Source organism: Girardinichthys multiradiatus, chromosome 15 (genome assembly GCF_021462225.1).
Source record: "Girardinichthys multiradiatus isolate DD_20200921_A chromosome 15, DD_fGirMul_XY1, whole genome shotgun sequence".
Taxonomy (NCBI): Eukaryota; Metazoa; Chordata; class Actinopteri; order Cyprinodontiformes; family Goodeidae; genus Girardinichthys; species Girardinichthys multiradiatus.
The window spans coordinates 26,340,578-26,366,804 of record NC_061808.1 but is presented as its reverse complement, the minus strand read 5'-3'; the positions used below and the strand labels follow the sequence as shown (position 1 = coordinate 26,366,804).

General features: G+C 37.3%; 1 protein-coding gene across 6 annotated transcripts in view; it reads right to left on the bottom strand.

Moving 5' to 3' along the window:
* LOC124881931 (kelch-like protein 29) overlaps nt 1-26,227 on the bottom strand; it is a 374,918-nt gene that overhangs the window by 82,429 nt on the left and 266,262 nt on the right. For all 6 annotated transcript variants that reach the window (XM_047387899.1, XM_047387896.1, XM_047387897.1 and 3 more), the window contains one exon: nt 18,858-19,056. In XM_047387899.1, the coding sequence (XP_047243855.1) occupies nt 18,858-19,056 (199 nt within the window). The remainder of the gene's footprint in view (nt 1-18,857; nt 19,057-26,227) is intronic.

The following is a 26,227-nucleotide window of genomic DNA, read 5'->3' as shown; positions in this document are numbered from 1 at the left end:
TGAATTAAAAATTGAAGATGACACCCACCCACAGGCTGAGACGTGAAGACACAAATATTCAAGCATGCAAAAAAATAAAAAACCCTGACAGTTTCCACAAATTGCTTCCACACGATTGGGCCTAAAATAAATGCATCTATCTGTGACAGGGACATGCCGCCCTGCTTCATACCATGCAGGAACAAGTCCAGATCTCACTGTGGACACAAACACCCACACCTAGATGTACAGTCGCTCATAAGAAAGTGAGTGGGATGCAAAGATAAAGACAAGGAAAGATTCAGTTTGTTTCCCTTGATGCCACAATGGCTCTGTCCTCACCTCACTATTCACCTAGTGAACCTTCTTTCCTTACTCCTTGTCTTTGTAGCCCTGCAGCAAAACGTCCCCCTGTTGCACTTGTTCTAGTGCTCTTCTTTTAAACCTCACAACTCTTTGGTCTTTTCTGTACTTCTTTTAATTTTTCTTCACTGCTTCTTGTTCTGTTGACAACCATTTTATCTTTTGTGCTTCTCCCTGACCTAACAATACGAAGTAGAAGTCTGGAACTTTACTTCTTCTCCTTAAGTACAGACAAGAAAACATACAGTTATTTCAATTTACTGAATAGTACAAACATGAAAACAAGTACAAAAAATAAGCCAAAAACGGCAATCACACAACTCTGACAACCTCAAGGTCAGTATTAGTCTGCATTTAATCTTTTGAACTTTTTGTTTGATTGTTATTTTTCAGAAATAGTCCTCTACAAATCGTGTTGGACATTGCAAATCTCTGCAGTGTAAGAATGTTGCACGGTTCTTCTTCAAGATGATACCACACTGTTTGAATGATCTTTTGGTCTGGGCTTCGGGAAATCTAATCTGTAACTGATAACATTACATAAGGCATTTTCTTCTTTGTGTGGGCCTACTTATGATACACCTCTCGCCTTACTTTAAATTTCTTAAAAACCAAAGGTGGATGCAATTTCACATATGATGTTGCTGTGCAGAGCCTGCTGCAGGCAGGGAGGAAGACCAGCTGTGAGTTTGCAGGTACAACACAGACTAGCAGAGGAATGAAGCTGTACATTAAGGCATTCTGTCACTTCAAAATTCACTCCTAGACCACCGTACAGGTAAGCAGCTGAGACAATAGCGCCAATGTTTTTCCTTTCATTTACATCAGGAATTATTTTGTCAGCTTATGTGTTTAAACATTTGGACTATTTTATTTAAGACGACCCCCAATCAGGTAGTAATTTTAAAGTGGCCCCAAATATAGACAGTCTTATGGCCATCTTTAAGTCAGAATTTTGGACCTGTTTTCTTCTGGTAATTAAAGCAATTGGAACACTTTATTGGGTATTTGGCCATATTAAAAAATAGTTTATTTTAGCAAAGTCAACAGCAGATAAATAACCATATGTGAAACCAGCTGGCACATGCTAAGTGATTTCATACTCATAATGCTATCTGATGCATTATGTCAAGACATTTATTTGATGAATAAATAAGAACTAGTAGTCAGTTCTGTTTGAAGTGATTAGCTGAATATGAATTCAGTTTTTGAGTTCACTGTTGTTAAGGATAAACTTTTACAACACTGTCTCTAACAATTGTATCTAAATAGCAACGCCCAAATATTACTAAGGCTCAACTAGTTTTTACTCAAAGCTGCAGACACTTCACTGTTGTACCTCCTTTATTCTCTGTACAAAAGGACAAATTTAAGAAAATATATTATAGATTTAGTTCCTATTGAAAGTTTTTATTTATTTTAAGAGCAGATTTTGTGTAACTTGGTAGGCTTCTTTGAGAATGACTTGCAGAAAACCACAGTTGAAATGAGACATTGCAGGTTGTATTTGTATACAGTAGGTGTGTGCGGGTTTGAGATTTCAAGATAAACAAAAGTTTTAAGATTTTTTGAATCCATTAAAATTTTCCATCATGCTGTTACTTTAGTTCAGTCCTATTCAATAAACATACAGAGAAATGAGAGAATGGAGATTTTTCTTGCTGTATGGAGCATAGTGTAACAGTGCCCAACCTTTGACTGCACACTGCCAGACAAAGACTCCTATACCTTCCCCTTGCTTACACTAAGGACAAAAAAATAAAAATAAAATATATTTTCCAAAAAACATGGATGGTCATGTCGCAGTAACTAAAGGAGCACTGCCCATCACTCTTATTAATGGTAAAACCTTTATAACTGCAGTTGTTAAGCTATGACAACTACAATAAGTACTTGAAAACTGTCAATACATGTACAAAGAATATTTTAAACCACTCAAACTGGAACAAAGTGCTGTAAAGCCAAGTGGGCGAAGAAAGAAAAATATAACTGAAAAAAAAATAAGATCAAACTAATGCTAGGGATAAATAATCAAATGATAAAACAAACTAGAATGAACTAAAAACTCCTCTTTGTAAGACTGAATAAACAACAGTTACATCCCGGTGTAGTGCTCCACTAGAAATCTAAATCAATCAAAATACATGGGCTTTCAGACAATGTTTGAAACTGCCCAATGTCTGAGAAGTTCTTATCTGCATTGGGTAAATTACTATTAAAACTAGCAATTGTTGATTTTATATTTAGCTATATTTAGCAATGTCAGGCTATGACAGTGTCATACTGAGATTTCCCTCATATCCCAGTCATTAAAACTAGAACAAAAAGTTTTTTTTACAAACAGTCAAAACTAGTCAAACTCCAGCTATGCATAAAGAAGACACAATGCAGAATCAACAACTGAGACACCTTTTTTTTTTTTTTGGAAAAAGCTCCACCATAACAAGTGACATTCTTTGGATAGATTTCAGAGGAAGCATTTTAAGATCAAAACTAGGCTAATAAGGACAATCTCTAAAGGTCGGCAGCAAAGTAACATCAACTGAGCTATTGCATCATCAACTATCTGTGGATTTTGCTGTTCTTCATAAATAATTTCACACTTGATACTGTAGATGAGTAGGGCAGAGAACTCTCAGTCGCCAGTGAGGGGAGCTATTGCCAAAAGCTGCTGGTTTGGTCAGTAAGACTGCCCTCTGAGTACCTTCACTAAATCCTGAGAAGTTAGATGTTTAAGCTGTACATATCCCTCTGCAACTTTTTTGCCTCTTTAATATTACTGTATAGTGCTGGATTTACGTAAAGAAATATGCAAGGGAAGCACTTCAAAGACATGTTTTATAAGAGTTTAAGACAATTTATTTTGCTGTTATAAGTTTCACCTACGATACAGGAGTAGCTAAAATATTTCCAGTTTACAGCCAAGCATTGAGAAGATAAAGCACCACTGACAGTAAAACAACAATGAAGCCATGCCTGAAACAATGAAAATAAAATAAATGTCTGGCTATTACAACAGAGATAGATTTATAAATGCACACTGCATGCGAAAGATATTTATTCACTGAAAGCTGGAAGCTAACAGGCCTGTATACTCCGGATATCAAAACCACAGTGACAGAAGCAGGATCTCTCTCAGCCACTTACTGCTGGTCCATAAACATTTTCTCTTATCTCTGCTGCTCCTCTCTATTCTCTTTTTTAGCTCCCCCCCCCCCTCCCCTCTACTAATCCCATGGTTTCTCTCCAATGGAGTAAATTTGTGATGGTGAGGGATCAGGGGTCCAAGGACTCTCAAATTATTTCTCGGGCCACAGAAGTGCAACGTGAATATGTGGTTTTATCAGGAGTGTGTGTGTGTGTGTGTGTGTGAGTGCATGCAAGCAATGCACGCGTGCATTTTGCGGCTCATGTGTTGGGCATCTGGTGAGCAAAAAGCCTGCACTACAGTGATTGACTGGTGTCCTTAGGAGCGTTTTTTCATGGCTTAAAGAGTCCTTACAGTCCATTTAAAAGCTCAGTTCACTCAATATCCTGATCTCTGCTCATTTCTAGGCTCGGCATGGTTGGGTATGATAGCATTCAGTAAAAATACAACAGTTTCATAGTGTCAAAATATCGAAAGCCAAAATATTTAAAAGTCTGCTTTCTTTATTTTAACAGAAAAGAAATAAATGATCTTGCTGCTGCTAAAAAACATTGGCCATTGAGTTTAGTGTTACATGTTGATATATAGAAAAAAGCAAAGTTATAGATTAAACATCTGGTAAATTGAGCATAGCTTTCAACTGCTTAGTGCACATAATATTACTCTTATACTGTAGTAGTCCGTTTTTCAGCCAGCTGATCAGCAGTCTGCAGCAACAACTGGGGGAGAGGCACAGCTCCATTTGTCTTTTTTAGGATTTAAAATTGAAGGGATGGTATGACATAAAATTTGAGTGGCTTTTTACCTATAATATATTAAACCTTTGGTGAATCTTTATAATGATAACTAGCCCATGCCTAGTTTGGACAAAGTTTTTTTTGGCAGCTCTCCCTAGGGTTTAAAACAGTGGAGCACCATATTTCATCCCCATCACTTACCTTCTCTACTGTTAAACCAAGTATCCCCATGTCCTCCTCCACCATCTGAATGAATCTCTTCTAGGGTCTTTCTCCTTTGCACCAGCCCATCAGCTCCATATTCATCATCATCTGTCAAATGTATTTTCAATCTCACCTCAGTACATGTCCAAATCTTCCCATCCTTGCCTCTATATCTCCAAATAGCCCTACCATAGCGTGTTCCTCCAATCTGCTAGTTTCTCATCCTGTCCATCCTGGTCACACTCCAAGTGCACAGATACCTTGATAAAATTTGTTCTGGTGCAGGGATGAATGTGTCTGGGATTTCTCACTCAGAAACTATATAATATATATAAAACTAATTGCTCAAAATGCTTTCTTAGTTTGCTGTTATTTTGCAGGGACATGTCTTCACAGTCCCCATAACTAAATGCTCATCGTCAGCACAAGTACAGATTACGCTGAGAGCCAGTTTTCCATGTTTACTGAAAATTAGATGAAGCCGATGCAGCCTTAAAGCCGACTACGCCAAAACAAATTCCTTGTATGTCCAAAAACGTACTTGGCAATAAAGCTTTTCTGATTCTGATTCTGAAGCCTTGCAGCAGCTACAGCGGGTCAAAGGACAAGATGTGCAGAGGCTGATCTGTGTTTCAGTAAATGCTGTTCACTACTAGTCTGAGCACGAACTGTGTGATTCATGTTTTCTGACCAGGAAATCCTTTGCTCCACCCTCCATCTCTCTAACACACACAGACACACACCTTTCTACTTCGCCATTCCTTCCCTCCTTCACTATAGCGCAGACTGAATGTATTCACTACACATTAGGTCAAGCGGACAGAACCTTAATTTTGGCCTCAGTCTCTGCAGATTTTCAGACCAGAGGTTATCTAATCTTATTGCCTCCATGTTACATTTATGAGCTGAGAGAGAAAGATGTGTATTTGACTAAGATTTTCCTGGTAAGGCAAAGGAATATCAGAAACTCAAATTCTCCAGATAAAAGCTCCATCCAACTGTTTTTCTGGTGCCTTGGCTTTCTCTGCATCTCTTGCGTTCAAATACCTTCCTTTGTGAATCGAGGAAAAAAAATCAGATGAGATATCGCTGAAGGGCACTCTTAACAAACAGCGATTAAGATGCTTTTTTGCACATTCTTCCTGCATCCTGCTTTTCCAATGTGAGAGGTGAAACAGAGTAATCTCATGCTGCATTGGCTTTAAAAGACAAATCAGGCAGAATAATTATACAGAGGAGGACAATAATCAAACTCCTCACTGAAAAAGGCTTATAATTCTTTTAAACCACTCACAGTTTCTCCGGTTACTACTGGCTCATCTAATGACTACTGTTAGGACAAAAAAACACCAAATAAATTCAATTATTCCACGAAAAATATTGAGTGTCAGCTGTGGAGCTACAGCTGAGGACATGTCATTGGGATCACTGAGAGAGAAAATTAATCAGGGGCCTGAGCCAAAAGCAGGATGTGGCAGACTTCAGAGGAAAGTCATCTGATGATCTTTAATGCTCTCCTTACAAGGTTTGAGTCTTGCTCCCCTTTTTTTCTGCTGGTAGTACACTACAACTAATCTCCAAGGAGCTGCTGGCTGGCAGAGGTGTGAATGAGTAGATGAATGTCACGCCTACAGGCTTTGGACTTCGCAGAGCAGCCTATTTTTACTTCCTCCGAGCAGCGGATGCGAGCCACACTACCATGCAACCTGATCTGATGAAATCCAGCCATCTACAACTGGCACAAAGAGCAGCAGAGAATAATGCAAAAATAATGTAAAATGTGCATATAAAGTCCATTTTTATTTTAAGGATACTTTATGGTAGCACCCTGAAGTTCACAGTCTCAATAAGGAAAACCTGTTCAATAGAGCTTATGTAGCCTGCAGTAGGGACTCTTCACGAGGCCCCTTCCTTTGACACACATTCAACCCCAGAGTGATAGGTTAATTCAAAACAGTTCAGCTCAACAGAGGCATGCCAGTGGACGTACTTTAAGGCAACACCTCAAACATCCCGCTTCCTTAAATGACATAGAAAAATCTAAAGAAATTAGCCAAGAGACAGTATAAGAAACAAAGTTGTGGCCCTGTACAAGTCAAGTTCATTCCTGGATACAATTTTCCAGATGACTGAAGCTGCCAGGTAGATCTGTTGAAACAATTTGCTGATATTAAGTGTAAAACAAGTCCTGTTTTGGCTTAGGTTGAAAGGCCACTCAGCGAGGAAGTCATAATCGTTACATTTGGACGATAAAGGAGGAAGCTTGCAGGCCCAAGAACAAAATCCAGACTGTTAAGTATGGGAGTGGCAACATGATTTTGTGCGGGTGTCTCGCTGCACGAGGGATCAGTGCACAAAGTAGATAACATTATAAGGAAAGAGCATTGTGTGGAAATCTTAATGCAACGTCGTAAGACCTCAGACATGATGTTAAAGCTTAACATGAATGGGTCTTCCAAATGGACAATGACCCAAAGTACAACACCAAATTATTTACAAAGTGACATAAGGACAACAAAGTCATTTTTTTTGTGTGGTGGACATCAAAAATAAATAATAAAATATGTATCTGTTTTCAACTGCATATATATTCAATTCAGCAGTATTTAGAGCAAGTCACTTTCTCCTTCTTACAAAAGAGGTTTACAGTTTCAAAAATATTTTATTCTAAGAATAATTCAGTCCATGTTTTAACCATCTTTATTACACTGCAAAATTGTTCTAATGACAAAAACAAAATATAAATTTTAAACTGTGTTTTAAATAATCTCTTAAGTTTTCAGTGTGGAACAACCATATCTCAGGCTGGTTCTGTCTAAGTATTTTAGATTCTGAATTTAACATTATCATAGGGCAACTAGATTTCATAAAAACACAAAAATAGCCTTTTAATTAAGGTCTATGTCTGAAGCTCCACATCATAATTATTGTTATTTTACTAGCTGACCTAAGAGTAAGGCTATATTAGGTTCAGTATTCCCCACTGAATGGACATATGCACATGCACATATACATATACATATATATATATATATATATATATATATATATATATATATATAGATATATATATATATATATATATAAATATCTATATATATATATATATATATATAAATATCTATATATATATATATATATATATATATAAATATCTATATATATAGATATATATATATATCTCTATATATATAGATATATATATCTATATAGATATATATATATCTATATAGATATATATATATCTATATATATATATATATATATATAGATATATATAGATATATATATATATATAGATATATATAGATATATATATATATATATATATATAGATATATATATATAGATATATATAGATATATCTAGATATATATAGATATATATATATATCTATATATATATATATATAGATATATATATATATCTATATATAGATATATATATATAGATATATATATATAGATATATATAGATATCTATATATAGATATATATATATCTATATATATATATATATCTATATCTATATATATATATATCTATATATATATATATATATAGATATATATATATATAGATATATATATATATAGATATATATATATAGATATATATAGATATATATATATAGATATATACAGGTCCTTCTCAAAATATTAGCATATTGTGATAAAGTTCATTATTTTCCATAATGTCATGATGAAAATTTAACATTCATATATTTTAGATTCATTGCACACTAACTGAAATATTTCAGGTCTTTTATTGTCTTAATACAGATGATTTTGGCATACAGCTCATGAAAACCCAAAATTCCTATCTCACAAAATTAGCATATTTCATCCGACCAATAAAAGAAAAGTGTTTTTAATACAAAAAACGTCAACCTTCAAATAATCATGTACAGTTATGCACTCAATACTTGGTCGGGAATCCTTTTGCAGAAATGACTGCTTCAGTGCGGCGTGGCATGGAGGCAATCAGCCTGTGGCACTGCTGAGGTCTTATGGAGGCCCAGGATGCTTCGATAGCGGCCTTTAGCTCATCCAGAGTGTTGGGTCTTGAGTCTCTCAACGTTCTCTTCACAATATCCCACAGATTCTCTATGGGGTTCAGGTCAGGAGAGTTGGCAGGCCAATTGAGCACAGTGATACCATGGTCAGTAAACCCTTTACCAGTGGTTTTGGCACTGTGAGCAGGTGCCAGGTCGTGCTGAAAAATGAAATCTTCATCTCCATAAAACTTTTCAGCAGATGGAAGCATGAAGTGCTCCAAAATCTCCTGATAGCTAGCTGCATTGACCCTGCCCTTGATAAAACACAGTGGACCAACACCAGCAGCTGACACGGCACCCCAGACCATCACTGACTGTGGGTACTTGACACTGGACTTCTGGCATTTCCTTCTCCCCAGTCTTCCTCCAGACTCTGGCACCTTGATTTCCGAATAAAATGCAGAATTTGCTTTCATCCGAAAAAAGTACTTTGGACCACTGAGCAACAGTCCAGTGCTGCTTCTCTGTAGCTCAGGTCAGGCGCTTCTGCCGCTGTTTCTGGTTCAAAAGTGGCTTGACCTGGGGAATGCGGCACCTGTAGCCCATTTCCTGCACACGCCTGTGCACGGTGTGCTGTGGATGTTTCTACTCCAGACTCAGTCCACTGCTTCCGCAGGTCCCCCAAGGTCTGGAATCGGCCCTTCTCCACAATCTTCCTCAGGGTCCGGTCACCTCTTCTCGTTGTGCAGCGTTTTCTGCCACACTTTTTCCTTCCCACAGACTTCCCACTGAGGTGCCTTGATACAGCACTCTGGGAACAGCCTATTCGTTCAGAAATTTCTTTCTGTGTCTTACCCTCTTGCTTGAGGGTGTCAATAGTGGCCTTCTGGACAGCAGTCAGGTCGGCAGTCTTACCCATGATTGGGGTTTTGAGTGATGAACCAGGCTGGGAGTTTTAAAGGCCTCAGGAATCTTTTGCAGGTGTTTAGAGTTAACTTGTTGATTCAGATGATTAGGTTCATAGCTCGTTTAGAGACCCTTTTAATGATATGCTAATTTTGTGAGATAGGAATTTTGGGTTTTCATGAGCTGTATGCCACAATCATCCGTATTAAGACAATAAAAGACCTTAAATATTTCAGTTAGTGTGCAATGAATCTAAAATATATGAATGTTAAATTTTCATCATTACATTATGGAAAATAATGAACTTTATCAAAATATGCTAATATTTTGAGAAGGACCTGTATATATATATACATGGTGGCGCAGTTGGTAGTACTGTTGCCTTGCAGCAAGAAGGTCCTGGGTTCGATTCCCAGCCTGGGGTCTTTCTGCATGGAGTTTGCATGTTCTCCCCGTGCATGTGTGGGTTCTCACCGGGTACTCCGGCTTCCTCCCACAGTCCAAAGACATGCCTGTTAGGTTAATTGGTCACTCTAAATTGACCTTAGGTGTATGAATGAGTGTGTGCATGGTTGTTTGTGTGTTGCCCTGCGATGGACTGGTGATCTGTCCAGGGTGTACCCTGCCTCTCGCCCATAGACTGCTGGAGATAGGCACCAGCTCCCCCGCGACCCACTATGGAATAAGCGGTAGAAAATGACTGACTGACTATATATATATATATATATATGACCGATGACTATTCTTTTTCAAAAGGCACAGGGTGGTGAGCTGTACTTCCCATATCAAAAACCACAACTGGTGGTCTGCTGTCTCACACCAGCTTATCTATGACATTTAAGATAGCAAAAAATCTGATGTGAATCTGCAATGTAATCATAGAGCTTTCTGCTAAGCAGTTGTTGCTGCTCTGTTAAAGTAGTTCATTTTTTCAGTCTTTTTATAGATCACTGCTTGATTAAAAATAATGAAGTAGGCAGGAAAAAAAAGTTTGAGTTACTGCTGAAAGATTCCCCTTACACAGCCTATGCATTTAAAGGTTTAACAGTGTGAGTGTATGAGAGCGAGACAGAGGAACAGTGTGAGCTGAGCTGGACCCCTGCGTCTCCTAGTCATTACAGCTCATTTGTCTGAGTGCTATTCCACTTGGCTGGGTTGAGTTAACAGTTTGCCCTGGCGCTCTCCACCCTCCTCTGAGCCGAACACAGCGACACATGTGGAGAGAAGGAAATAGGAACATAATGTATGACTTTGGGAGGGCTCATGCACATACACACTACATAACCCAGCGAACAGCTTTTTTTGTGTTTTTGCTTCGTAACAGACCACAAGCCCATGTACAGTAACTCTTATGATTTTTGAAAAAAATAAATGTTTGTGATTAAACTCACAGTGGCAGTAGCCATTTAATCCTCCCTATCCCCTGGAAAGTTTAATCAGATGCACATCCACGGTCTAATTAACCAATTAGCAACTAATCTATTCACAAATGCAATGCAAAATGCCATGAATCCATTAGGAGACACTCATAGTTTTCACTTCACCCAAGACTCTTTCGGGCCAAATTAGGCCGACAGCAGGCTGTTAGCAGAGGACATGAGCTATATTCCCCCTGCCTTCCTGAGAGCTTCACAGCTGCAGACGGGAGGTAAAAATAACATTCAAATTACTAATGTACGTCACAAGTAATACAATCCCCCAGCATACTAATCACTCTGATTTTAAAATTGGATCAGACAACCAATTTCTCTGCTCAATGTAATTTTTGGCTCCTTAATTATCATCTAATAAAATTTATGGCAAGAGCATCCACTCATTAAAATGCTACAGAATATAAAATGAGAGAAAAGCAAGCCTAATTTTAGGTTTGCAAGGCTGTGTGGAAATAAACTTTATGTATGGACTTTATGGAGAATTTTATGAGTTTAATTTGGATGTAAATCAAAGAGAAAAAAAGTCTGCCCAAAATATTTAGGTTTTCTGTAAAAACAAAGATCCTTAGCTCAGAACAGCAGATAGTCAAACAATGTGGTGACACTTTATGAGTTGTCAGATTATGAGATGGAAAAAGTTCAGTAAAAACTGAAAATAAAAATAAAACTGAAACAATGCAGCACAGCAGGAGAGTCAAAGAACTTCAGAAAAAGAGACAATTAGGAGGAGAGCAAAAACCATATGGCTGCTTCTCTCTCAAATTATCGCAAAAAATATTTTTTACGTCTTGTAACATGGAGGCAGTATATCTGGATTCGATAGCCTCTTATCTTTTTTTTAATACATTTTTCATAAAAGCGTATGCTATTTTTTGTTCAACACATTGCAAACAGCTTGCATCTTCACAGGAATTTACATTAAAGATTATTTATAACCAAGTCGACCGTCTTCATTAAAAGTTGCATTTAACAATTTTTGCAAACACACATATGCTACAGCTTTAGTTAGGTGCTATGCTAACCTTTAAGCAGTTTTTACAATTAATTTATGTATACATCAAATATCCTTCTTAAAGGAAGGTTGTAACTAATACAAATAGGTAATGCCTCCTCTAAAGAGGCCGGTGTTTAGCTTCCACATTCTATAAGATTTCTATTGTACATTTTCTCCAACAGTAAACTTCAGTCATACTGCATAAAGAGAACTGTTTCAGACAGCTGCATCTTATATTCAGCAGAGGTGCTGTCAAAAACATTTACTCCTGTTTCAGGACCACTAAGGAACAAAGAAAACAATTTATAGTTGAACCATAATCATTGGTATGACATTTTATAACTGGTTACACTAAATAACTGAGTATAACAGATGTAAAAATTTGGCAGAAACATTTTTGTTTTGGAGACTAAAATACTTATGTTGTCCTAAGAGCTTTAAGTAAAAATCATTAAGAACTATTTGCAATTTTGTAATAGGAAATCTGTTTGCTTTTTATATGTAGTGGTGCTGTTGTATAATATAAAAACATATTTTTGAGAAAAAATATATACTTAATTCATTCAATTTACAAACCACATCAATGTGACAGTCTACCAGGTTTAGCCATGAATTGGTAAAATCAAGGAATCCAAAGATGCAGCTTTTCAGTATGATTTAAAGACCTTTTAAAGAAAAGTCAGATAAAGTACTGGAGTGAGTACAGTGTAATCTGGATGTTTGGAGTATAAAGTAATAAAATGCTGCCCTTCCCCAACCTGTTGCTGGATACTGTTGATCAGCTGGCTTAAAGGTTACCTCGCTTCTCACAAAAAAGACAAATTTGGCTGTGTGTAAATATTTACAGTCGTCCTCACTGCATCTGTTTTATTCTACAAAGAACAGAATGATTAAAAATGTTAAATATTCTTTACAATAAGTTCTTAAACACTACTACTAAAATTAATAGGTGATTATTAAAGCTTTTTTAAATGCCTAACTTTTAGACTATTAGAACTGTAATGAACATGCCATAATAACTTAGCAGGAGAAGCAATAATTGTTGCCTTTCAGTAACAAACAAAAAAAAAAGCAACAGATAATGGTTTTCATTATCAAAACTCCATCGCAAATCTCAACAGAGACACACAAGACCAACAATCATTCACACCCACAATCCCTTACAGGTATTTTAGAATATACTTCAACCATATGTTGCATACACCATTCATATCTGTGATGTATTAAAGCAATCTGAGAACTCCCACACATACATACAGAGAACATGCAAACTCAACACAAAAAGGCCTCAGACCAGATCTGAACTGAGGGCCAACTTGCTGTAGGGTAACTGTTCAAACCACTAAGCCTTCCTTTAGAAAGAATATGAATTTAAGAGGAAATGCATTTTTCCAAAGGGCTTCCAACAACCAATGGGAACTTAAAATAGGGAAAGCATTGTGACCTGGTTTTCCTGGAAAAAGGTGGATCCAACCCTTCCCTACTCTCTATCTCCTGTATGACAGATAAGATTTTTAGCCTATTCAAAAAAATAAACATACTACACACATCCTCTATTACACTATAAGTGAACAATCTGTATTTTTAGGTGTAAACTCTAGGTGTTTAACATTTACATTTTAGAGGGTGTGTCACTTTATAGAAAAAACATAGGTCATGAAGCAAAAGCAGCATTATATTTTAACAAATAGCAAGTTACTGAAGCTCAATATGGACATACATTCTGTTTCTATTCTGAAGGAGCTTTCGCTGTTAATACAATTGAGTTTTTGTTAATTTTGTTGGATAGATGTTTCATATTGTTGCCATAATTTGGTAACTGCCTGTCCTACTATCTGGCATTCATGACCATCTTGCTCATTTCTTAACAGTAACATTACAAAAAATGTCAATAGGAAAACTTGCTCTCTGTTCTGAAATAGGTAATTTTGCATGGATTCACACATTAAACCTTTTTCTATGTTGAAACAAAGATAGACTTTAAAAAAGTCTGAAAGAGGGGAGCATTGTATTTACCCCCTTCACTGTGTTACTCATTGATAAAATCCATCCTTATATGTGCAGAATCTTATAAATTTTGATTTTCCGTGAAGGTCTAAGATGTTAATTAGAGAACATTAGTGAAACAAACATCATCAAGATCAAGGGACACATCAGTCAGGTCAGGGATAAAGATGGAGCAGTTTAAAGCAGAGTTACATTATAAAACACCATTCTAAACATTTCAAGAAGCAATGTTCAATCCATTATCTGAGTGTTTAATAACTGCAAACCGACAGGGCCATCCTCTTAAACTGAGAGGTTGGGTAAAAACAAAAATAATCAGACAAAAGCAAAGAGGCAGATGGTAACTCTGTGGGAGCTGCTACAGAGTTTATGTAGGAGATTCTGTCAGGAAATGGTGCATTGTGTAGTCAACAAACATGGCCTTTATGAAAGAGTGTAAAAAAGAAAGCCACTGTAGCCATTACCAAGCATCATGTCATGGGGAATCTTTTCTTTAGCAGGTAACGGAAAGCTTGTCAGAGTCAAAGGGTGGAGCTAAATATCAGATAATCCTGTGCTGTTTGGAGACAATCTGAATGAACTTGAACTTAAGCCATTTTGCAAAGAATGGGCAGAAACTTTAGTCCATACGTAAAACTGGCAGGACGCACTAGAAAGCCTTGCATTAATTGCAATAAAAGTGGTTTTACAAAGTATTAACTCAGAGGGATAGAATACATATGCATGGCATACTTTTCAAATTTTGTAGATGTAGTAAATCAAGAAGTGTGAATAGTTTTCAAGGCACTCTATATTAGCTTTTTTTTTTTTTTTATCTCTACTGGTTAATTTTTTTATTTTGACCTCAAATCCAGATACTCCACTTTTAGCCAGGTTCCACTATCCAATATCAGAGATATACCTGGACTTCAAGCATAACTCTACATCAGTTTGGGTCTGAATTACAGACGATGTTAATTAAAATTTTGTCCCACAGGGGTAACTTGGATCTCCGTGCGGTAAAGCATCCAAGCAAATCAGATCCCAACTAAGAAGAATGTCAGTGTGGAACCCTTAGAAACATTCCCATGCACCAACTCTCTCTTTCTCCATCTCTCTTTCTCTCTCTCTCTCACACACACACACACACACACACACACACTCTCTCTTGTTTTGCTATATGTAGTGAGGACCATGTGTTGACTCCCATTGACTTCCATTGATTTTCAGTCATTTTCAACCCTTTCTATGCCCTAACCCTAACAATAACCCTAAACCTAACCATTACCAGTGCATGCCTAACCCTAACCTTAACCTAAACTCAATTCACATCTTAGTCCTAAACCTAACCGTTAGCAAAATAGGTCGTGAGGACCAGCAAAATGTCCTCACTTTGGTAAAAACGGTCCTCAATTTGATGGTGAAATCGGGAAAATGGTTCTCACTGTGATGCCAAGACAGGAACACACACACACACACACACACACACACACACGCCTTAATACATCCACGTATGCACGAAACCCACTAGTTCACAGATTGACTGCGCTCAGCAAGAAGTGCTTCATGGATGGCAGTTTTTCTTTCTTTTTCCGCTTGACAGACTTATCAACCAAGCTCAGGTGGTGCCCCATCTGCTTGCGAACATTTAAAATCCACACACAAACACACAGACACACAGTCACTTACTGCTTACACAAGAAGACACGTGCCCAAGGAATAAACTCAATCAAACGTCTGCCCTTCAAATTTCATTTCTGATCTCCTGGGCTTTTCGGCTCCCTCCCTCCCTCTCATCCTTGCTGACCACATAGTGACCTCTCCTCCTGTTCTCCCGTGTCCTTCCACTTTCACATCCTCTGTGTGTCAGCAGCACTACCCAATAACCTCAAACTCTCCTTCCAGTCTTTATCTTTCTTACTATCACTACATCTACCAATCCCAGCTACCAGCACCATGCTGAGGAGAGTCCACCCCGTCCAACTGAACAGATGGTTGAGAAACGTGCATGTAGACATAAAGCCGTGTATGGTGCCCTGAAAAAACAGTACTTGCCCCCTTATACATTTGATTATCTTTTTGCTTTTTTGTCACACATGTTTCAGATTGTTAAACAAATGTTATTGTCAGGCAAAGATAACTTGAGTAAATACAAAAAACTGTTTTAAAATGATTAAACTTTTTAAAGAAAAAAGGCCATCAAACCTAATCTGGCCCTTTGTGAAAAACTAGTTGCCCCCTTAACCAAATAGCTGCTTGTGCCACCCTTGGCAACAACAGCCTTTAAGCTTTTGCAGTAACAGGTAATAAATCTTTTACATTGCTATGGAGGAATTTAGGTCCACTATTCTTTAGAGAATTGCTTTACTTAAGATGCAGTGGATGATTATTGACTATTAAAAAGCCTGTTTAAGGTCCTGCTAAAGCACATCAATTGAATTTAAATTCAGGCTTTAACTAGACCTCTACAAAACTTTAATTTTGGGTGGACTTTCTGGTGAACTTCAGATCATTGTCTTTTTGCATAACCCAAGTGTGCATGAGCTTAGGTTTAAAACCGATGGCTACAAATTTTACTTACAGTATTTTCTGGTAAAGAGCAGAATTCATGGTTCCATCAGTTACAGCAGGTCAGCATTACACCACTGCATTACAAACATGTTTAATTGTTGGTATGTTGTTCGTTTTCGAAATGTGTTTTTAGTTTTACACCACATTTAACCGTACCCACACCTTCAGAAAAGTCCCACTTTTGTAACTTTTTCGAAAGCTCTTGGGCATCAAGAGGTTTTCCGGCGAATGTGAAATTGGCCTTTGTGTTCTCTTTGGTCAGATGACCTTAGAAATATCCCATGGATGCTATTTTTGCACAGTCTCTTTCTATTTTTAAATCATGAACACTGACCTTAACTGAGCTAAGTGAATCCTGCAGTGCTTTAGATGTTAATGTTCTGTGTTCTTTTGTGACCTCTTCCTTTTATGACCTCTTGCAGGAGTCGTGCTTTTGGAGTCACCTGTTCTTTTTTTAGATCAGGGCATGATGATTGACTGTGAGATCTCATTTTATTTTATGTTGTCAGACCGCATCTATTTAAGTGATTTATTGATTATTCATGTCTGTCATTAAAGTGTGGCTAGTAAATCATGAATTAACTGAAAGATAATTCATGATTTATCAAGGGTGGCTATTACTTTTCACATTGGGGTGGGGTTGATTGGGACTGCTGTATTCCTTAAATAAACAAAATCATTATTAGAAAAGTGTATTTTGTATTTACCCATTTTATCTTTGTCTGACTTCAAAATTCATTTGATTATGTAAAACATTTAAATGTGGCAAGCAAAAACAAAAGAAAGCAGTAAGGTCAAACACTTTTGCACAGCACTGTACAAGCTCAGACAGAGTAAATGCTATGGTCTACAAGTTCAGACACAACTAAACAAAACGCAAAGTGCATTTATTTCTATTCCTGCAGTACATACGGATGCAGTAACTTTATAAAACCCAAAACCCACACAGATTAAAGCCCAGGGAGTCAGTCATTACAACAACTTTAGCTTTGAATGAGTTCAAACTTTATTGGGAAAAAAATTGTGTTTTTATATCTTAATCAATAAGCCATTGGCATTAACGCATCATAAATCTATTTATCCTAGCAGCATTTATACACTGAAATAATTCTGTTGTAGAGGCCATGAGCAACTGTGAATCAGTGCACACTTCAGCCTGCATAATGGGGATGTAGACCACATAAGATATGCACATACAAAACACTATAAAATGGGCCTTGACAGGAAACGCTTCAAGAAACTGCTGAGAACAAAGAGAAACTACTGGATCGTGGATGAGTAATGGGATGACAATGAGCACCCGAAATGCCACAAACATCTTCTCTCCAGAGGCTAGTGATTCTTTATGAAGCCTCATGAGACTGCATTAAAGACAATTAATGATACAGAAATACTGACCTAATGCAATTTTCCAAATGTTTGTTTACTGGCAAATAAACGCACCGGCTGGACAACCGTGTTGGCTGGTAAACCGACCTCACCGTAAAGTGCCAATTGTTAGGCAATTATCCCTATTCTGCCAAGCAGAAAATAACTTCAGCTGAATGGTAAGGTGTGCTGGCATGAAACTCATAATACCACGCAGACACTATAATTAGGCAGCTCTTTACAGGGGAAAGAATGAGGTCCTGGACGACCTCAAGAGAAAAAAAAAAAAAAAAGACAAATCTTGCGGCCAAAAGCAATTTGCTGGTGCCATTCAATTTCCATGAATTATTCTATGATATTAACGATGTAAACAAACACGGTTACCAAACAGTATGGATGTCACTGTCTGTTGAAAGGCTAATGTTTGGGTGGCTGCATTAGAAACACCTGAACGTGTCTACCCAATGTCTAAAAATTGTTAGATGTTTTATAGGTGCAGTGGTGTACAAAAGTATTCACACCCCTAGATCTTTCTCAGAATTTCTCACCTTACAGCCACAACTTTTATTGTATTAATTGTAAAGAGGAAGGAATATGATAAATTTTGTTTTAGTTTAGTTTGCATTTGTATTTATCTCACTTTACTCTCCATTTCACATTAAAATATTTAAAGAAAATTAAAAGCATGCATACTTTTTCCTTCACTGTAGAAGTAGGCATTGGTCTATCACAAAAAAACATTTTAAAAAAAGTTCAAGGAGTATGAACACTTTGCAAGGTGCTGTATATTACAAAAAACAATTAAACCTTTGATGGTTACCCACCTGCTTTGTTGGCTGTAGTAAGAGTAAGGTAAGAAAATTCCTTTCCAAAATTTAGAAATATGACCTAATATGGATGTGCACATTCAAGCATCAACATTATGGACTTGTAACATATTGGTATCCAGTTTCAGGCAAAAATCAATAGAACACACTGACAGGTCAGAGTCTCCCTGCGGAGACCTGACCTCTCTGCCATAGCGATGCTGTAAAACATGGATAGTGGAAGTGTGTGTGTGGATGTGGAGTTGCCAACAATGTTTTAAAAATCTGTTTTATATGAAGCAGATCGTGTGGATTACACCAAAGCCAGACCAAAGATGACGCAAACCGGTTTATCTTTGTGTGTACCTGCAGAAAGTCTCGGCCGGGTCCTGGGGGTCTGCATCTCTTGCCGTGCATGGGGCAACATGTGGTAACGTTTGGCTTCGTTGACCAGATCCCGACACGCCTCAGATGATTTGATCAGCTCCTCGTTATCCACGACATTGAGCAGGTAGGATGGATGGATGAAAGGAAGACGAACCACCGCCAAGAGTTCGGACAAATGCTGAGGGGACAGATAGAGAAGATGTTTCATATATGTTTCATAAACCTCAACAGACTCAGAAACGTTTTAACATTAAAATCCTTCAGACCTCAGAAAACAAAAAAATTGCAAGTCAATCTGATAAATTTCTGCTCTATTAGTGTGTTGAAACTTGGCAGCAGCCAGGTCATTAATTTAGTCACTGTCTGTGCCAGACCCTCAAAGCTCCGGTTTATTGCAAAGCCATGTCAACCATATAAATTTTAACGTGTGTAGGACAAAATATTCAAACAAGAAAAAATAGCCTGAAATCCAAACCCTGTTATCTTTCAAATTTGTCATCATAGGCACAGTAAAAAAAAAAATAAAAAAAAAATAAAACAACTAAAAGAACTTGGGAGGGCTTGCTTTTGATTTAGTGTCTGAAATGAATACATGCAGCAAAAGAACCTGAGGTGACATTTAAAACTAAATTCTCAGTGCAGTCACACTTTCATATTTCAAATTTGGTTTCACAGGGAGCACTAAAACGAAGCAGCAGGGGGCATTTTACTTCCAAATTCTGTTGCCGATTTTTTCCATTCCAAATTAAATCTTTCATTAGATGAAAAAAATTGTTCTTTCTGCAGTTAAATTAAGACCCAGATCCCCCTAATTACGTCCCATTCAAGCCAAAACACCGAAGTGCCATTAGGAAGTTTTCTCTTTTGTTAAAACAGAAGAAAAGAGGAATCATTAGAATCATTTTTGGCCTGTAACTGGTTGATTTAATTTCCAGTAAAGAGAAACTAGTTCACGACATTTAAGACTTTAAAGACACATGGCATGACCTCATAATATTTACAGCAGGAACATTAATAATTCAATGGTTAGTATTTTGCAGAAGCACCTATACCCCTTATTTGTTGAAGTACTTTAACTTATTAATACAACACATTTTAATAAATGCGATATTCTAACACAAAGGAGCTCAAAATGATGAAGCAGAAGGAAAAAGATGCATGACTTTAAACTTTTGGAATGTTTGAAATGAATGAAGTGCATTTGTATCCAGCCATGCAGAGTTAATTAATTTGTTAAATCACTTTTTGGTCCAATTATAGTTACAAGTCTTTTGGTGTATGTCTATTACTGTTCAGCAACAAATGATATTTTGCATGTAGACAGGTTTGGTCTCACCTGACCAGCTTCTTCCACATTTTTACTGTGACCCCTGTATGGTTTGTGGCAAATTGCAAATGGCCCTTCTTATTGCTTTATTTTAACAAAGGTGTTCCTTGCTATTCATGTGACTTTTATTCACTAATGTTCACCAATATTTATTAACAAACCTCAGATGTTTGAAAAGGAGCGAGATTTAAGCTGTGATTAAGTTACACAAATGTGAAATCTACTTTTAAATCACTTCTGAAGGTGATTGGTTGAACTGGATTTTATTTTGGGGAATTAGAGTAAAGAGGGACAAATAGATGACACTTATGAGTACTTCTGGCCCTGTATGTCTGCTCCATCTTAGGTTCTGTATCTGTTTAAGTTTGAGAGTTAAACAGTAGCAGGATATAGTGTTACTAAGGCAGCCTTGTTTATAGTTATAGCTGAAGACAGGTTCTTTTATCCTCCTGTGTGTGTGCAAGTGTATGTGTGTCCCGTGGGAGTTGACAGTAAAAGCTGTAAACAAGCTTGGACAAAGCGACAAGGAGCTGGGTGGAGGCTGACCTCTCTGACCCTTCGGCTCAGAACGAAGTGACCGACCCGAGCAGGGAGAGCGACAAAACAACAGACTCTGAGAAACATCATTCAGGGGGACAACAAATAATAAGCTGACATTCTGCCAGGGCTCCTCATGCTCCCACCTGAGGTCTTTTTACTTTGCTGTTTGTTCCATTTGTTTTCTAGCAATGTCGTCAGCTCATCTGACCAAACAGAGCCAAAAACAACAAGGCCTGAGAGGAAAAGAGGAGAGTATTATAAATGGATTAGACACAAGAAAGCAGGTGGGAGGATATAAAGGGGAAAATGGGAAGAGTGGCAGCCTAAGAATAAAAACTGCATGCTTTAGCAATTTGAAAAGAAGACAAGAAGAAAGGAGAGTGGATTTGATGTTTCCACAGGAATCAGAGCTTTCTGCTGATGACATTTCCTGTCCACTAGCACGCTTGCAGCCAAATGTTGTCCTGCATCTGGGACTGTCTACATTCCCTCACCCTCAAATGCACACAGCACGCTTTATTAAACAAACAACTCAATAGCCACATAAAAACTTGCACCAGCTTGAAGCAAAAACTGGGGAAGCCAAGGATGATGCAGCCAACGAAAGCTCTGTCAATTTTAGAGAAACTCCTGTATGGAGACTTCTGAGCTCCAGATTAGCCAGTAGTTTCAATTAAAGAGTGTAGTGGAGGATTTGTCCAGTACTTACTCATTCATGGCACATTTAAATGGGGGATTTAAGCTTCAGGCTTACTCTGAACTTCTGTGCAAACTACTTTTCTCCAGGTCTGCTAAAACCTCACTCACCTTATTCAGAAAATATTCAAAGTAATAATCTGATGTTGCTAACTTTAAAAATCACATTTTAGAACTAAAGGTCCTCCTAATTATTTTAGCTCCGGAAATTATGTGTGTGCATCTGAAGCAGACAAGGTAGGTGGCCTGGTGACTGTTCTGACCCTAAGAGAAAAAGTAAAGCTGTGTATGGGCCAGTTTCAACCAGGTGGCAAAACACAAAAAAGTGCTTAAATGCCACAGGATGCATCTAGAATATGAACTTCAACATATTACAGAACTGCTGTTTCAGCCATTCAACTTTTGCTAAATTCAGCAGATGAGTGCTATGACTTCTGGTTAAAAAGATGACTGTTCTTCATAGAAAATAATGAGGCAAGCTTTGAGAATCATTCAAACCCCTTGAGTTATTTGAAAGCGAACTACTTTACACTACAAAATATGCAAACTTTACACAGATTACCAGACACTGGAATATTACAAAATTATTCAGCTTTAGCTACTTGTTTGCAAACAAGTTTTTGCTACTGCCACACATCGTTAAATTGTCGATTTATGGCCTGAAACATAGGAATATTGAAATACATGCCTCAGAAGCTTATCCCATTCACCTCTCTAGACCATAATGCAAAAATAGAGCAGGTTTAGTGACAAAGCAGCTTAAGCCATCACTTCTTTAAACTTCTCTAGCAGAGTTGAATTAAAACTTTGAACTATTTTAATGTTAGTGCCAATTTTTTATAACTCAACTGTCTAAATATTTCTGCTTGACGTCAGGTGTCTCTGTTAATTTGAATTTCCTTTAGCTCTTGCCTTTCCACAGGAAATGCAGTTTCTAGAAAATGAACATTTTCTACCTTTTGTGTTTGGTGAGCCCAATTGTTTCCATTAGGTTAAAAATACAGATATTTAGTCTCTTTTTTAAATGAAACCCACCTCCAACTAAAATTCTAATATTAAAACTAACCTTTGCTCAGTATATTGTTTCTCAGCAATATGGCTGAAGGGAGAATGGCTGGATTAGTATGAGTGAATTAATCTCAGCAGAGCAGGCCTTTCTGTGCGCAGTTTGCCAGCTCCTCTCCTTACACATTACAGAAGTATGCATGTTGGGTTAATTGGTTATTCTTAATTGACTGAAGGTGTGTGTTTGCGCATGCATGGCTGTTTGTCTTTGTGTTGGCCCTGTGATAGACTGGCAATTTGTTTGGGGTGTGCCCCACCCACCACCCGAGGACAGCTGGAATTGGCTCCAATGCCCCAGGTCCTGTGCCCCGTGACATGACCAACCGGGCTTGGAAAATACATAAATGTGATGAATACACTTCAGAAAACATTTGCTGATTGAATTTACGGTGTCAAAATTTTAGGCTTGGTTTTCACTTTGGCATGAGATGTTGCCTTTTTTACCAAATGTATGCCGAACTTTATAACCTTATAAGAACTAAATGTTTAAATTAACATTTTTATCCATAACATCAGCTATGTGACACAAAAAGTACAGTGCCTTGCAAAAGTAATGTAAATCCTGTTTCATGTTTTGTCATGTTACAATCGCAAACCTCAATGTAATTTCATGTGATTTTATGTGATAAACCAACAATTAGTAGTGCATATTAGTAACATGTATGGTTTAAAAAAATGTTTTACCTTAAAATCTGAAACGGGTGGTGAGCATTTGTCTCGGTCAGTACAGCTGCAGGTCTTTTGAGGTATGTCTTTGCCAGCCTTGCACTGAAATGTTTGTCCATTGTTGTTTGTAAAATTTCTCAAACACAGTCTGTGAGCATACATTTTCAAGCCATGCCACAGATTCTTAATATAGATATAGATCTGGACTTTGAATGCGTCATTCTAACACAAATGCACTTTTATCCAATTCATTCCTTTGTAGCTCTAGCTGTATGTTTGGGGTCATTATCTTAAAAAGGTGAGCATCCAAACCAGGCCCAGGTCGTTTTCAGCTTCCAAGAGGTTTTCTTTCAGCATTGTTCTATATTTGATACCATCCATTTTTCTCTCAACGGTGACCACCTTTACTGTCCCTGAACAAAAGAATGCCCACAGCATGATGCTTTCACCACTTTGTTTCAACATTCAGCTCCTTGTGAGTTATGGTGGTCTACTGTGTTTATGCTCCTTATGATGGCATTTATTCCCTAATGTTTTCTAATAAACATTTGAGACCAGCTGTTTAGTCTATCAAAGGTGGTGAGTAAAAATATATGTTACACCTTTAAACAAAATAAAACAATGAAAACTGTCAGTCATTTTTGTTCAACTTCACAATCATCTGTCTTTATGTGCTTGTTGATCACATAAAGCTCTAAAGTACACTGAAGCATGTGGTTGTAATATGTATGTGAATGTTGGGCAGACAAACCTGACCCCAATGTTACGCAAACTAATGTAACAGAAAACTGCCCAAAATTTCCTATACATCAGTACCAAGAAACAACACTTGTTGAAACAGTCACTAATTGTGACAAATATGCCTGTGTCTCCAAAGACGTGTGCTTTTCGTAATGCTTGAAATCTGTCAACAGAACCGCATAAAGTCTCAGTCACCAGAAAGTTTGTTTGCTTATTAAAGGGAGGCCTAACAGCAAGAATAAGGTTTTTGTAAATGGTTTTGTTAGAAAGACCCAAACATACAGACTGTAAAACCACACACCCACACAACCTCACCAGTTTTCAACAGCGCACATTTTGTTTTCTTTTAACTGTGGAAAACTATAAAAAAAACAGCATCCCACTAAACCGTCTGCAAGACTGAGCTCCTTACTAACCCACATCTGTTACTGCCTCTTTTCGCTTGCCAAATAGCATTTAACGGCAGTAAAACTACCTCACAGAGCATCTGGCCTGTGCAACAAGCCAAAGACTTGTGGTGCCACAACAAGAAAACATCCACCCAATGAACACACCGTGCATGAAGACAAGGAGACAGAAGACACAAAAAGAATATTTATTTAGAATATCTTCAGTATGAAGATATTCAGTATGACTTTAGTTTACTGCAACCATGGCAAGATATGCTTTGAATACAAAACAATTTGTAGAAGCTGTTAGTCTAGGTCTGAAAGTTGATTTGGTTAGTTGGTCTTTTAGGCAATTTAAAAACTCTCAGGCTGATCTCTAATCAATGCAATCCAAGATTAGGAATCATACTGCAACTGCAGGTTTGTGTGAGAGTGCACTTTTCAAAACTTCCAATTGCAATATTTCATTCAAATCTCTCACTTTGTCTCACTTTTTAAAAGGAATAAATTAAACAGGAATGAACAAACTCTCCATCACTAATTCTAACTAGCCAACTATAACACCCACTACTTTTTAACTTCACCCTTCTCTATCCACCTCTATTTCTGCTCCACGGTCTTCCTCCCACACACGCATATACCGGCATGCAAATAAGAGACAGTTGCCCACTACTTCTTAATATTCAAATATAATCTGCCAGACCTAGAAGAAAAAAATAATAAATAACACAAGTCCTGCTTTATGTCAGGCATTGAACTCCCAAAGAAAAAAAAAATACATTCTGTTTTCTCAAGGCTGTCATCTTTTACAATAAATTTGTATTTGCAGTTTTTGGTGAAATGGTTCCACTATTTCTTAGATTAGCATAAACTAAAGCAGAGAAATGCATGCTCTATTAAAATCAATTTAAGAATCTCACTTTTCCAAACACTGACTTAGGACAACAAAGACTTTCCCCTCAGCTTCAGTGGGTCTTTATATGTTTAAATCATAAGAAAATATGCATAACAGTATAAAAATGATGCTCACATCATATTATGATTACGGTGATGAAACAGTCAAGGTTGCGGTGAAACTCTAGGTACTGACCTACTGGCTATGACTTGAAAATTACCTTTGGTTATTTATATATGTTTAAGTGTAGCAGCTTCTGCGACAACATAAATGTTTCGATTGTTAACTTGCTGTAAGCTATTTATGTCTTAAGTCTTAAACTGACCTACGTGCCAGAACATACATGAATACAATATATAAGCGGAAGTAGCTCAAATGAGGATAAGTTGGTCTGTCAGTATTCAGTTTGCTAATATTATGAAAATACTAGAAAGACAACATCAGTTTGCTTTTTTTTAACCAGGCAATGAACTGGAAAACTTTCACCAATGGTGGAAAAAGGGATCAATTTTTGAAATTAGGAACATTTAAGCGATTCATATAGTTTTGGGCTATACTGGAGCTAAAGGTTTTAGATTCAACTTAATAAATAATAAGGATGTCCTGATCTGATCCCAGGAATCAGCTTCGAGTCCTGTTCAAGGCTTTTTAAAATGATCTATTTTTGAGTAACTCAACTCCCAAAACCCATTGTTGGTGTTAAATCATCAGCAAATATTTATAATGGTAACCTCCATTTTTTAAAACTGAAAGTGTATTTTTTGTTTAGAGCTTGCTGTACTAGCTGTGCACATTATCTGACATTTCCCCAACAATCTGATTGCCTTTCACTCTTTACAACGACAGTGATAGTGAAATAGAGCTTGCTACAGCTTCCCACTCCGTCTGAATCAAGTGACATGCTCTGCACCCTTTACTGAGATCATTTCGCTCAGATAAGCCCAGCTGACCTAGGAGAGCACCGCAAAGACCAGCTGAAACACTTCAACGTTGAAAGCAAAGCACTAACTTTATGAAGCAGAGCAACTTT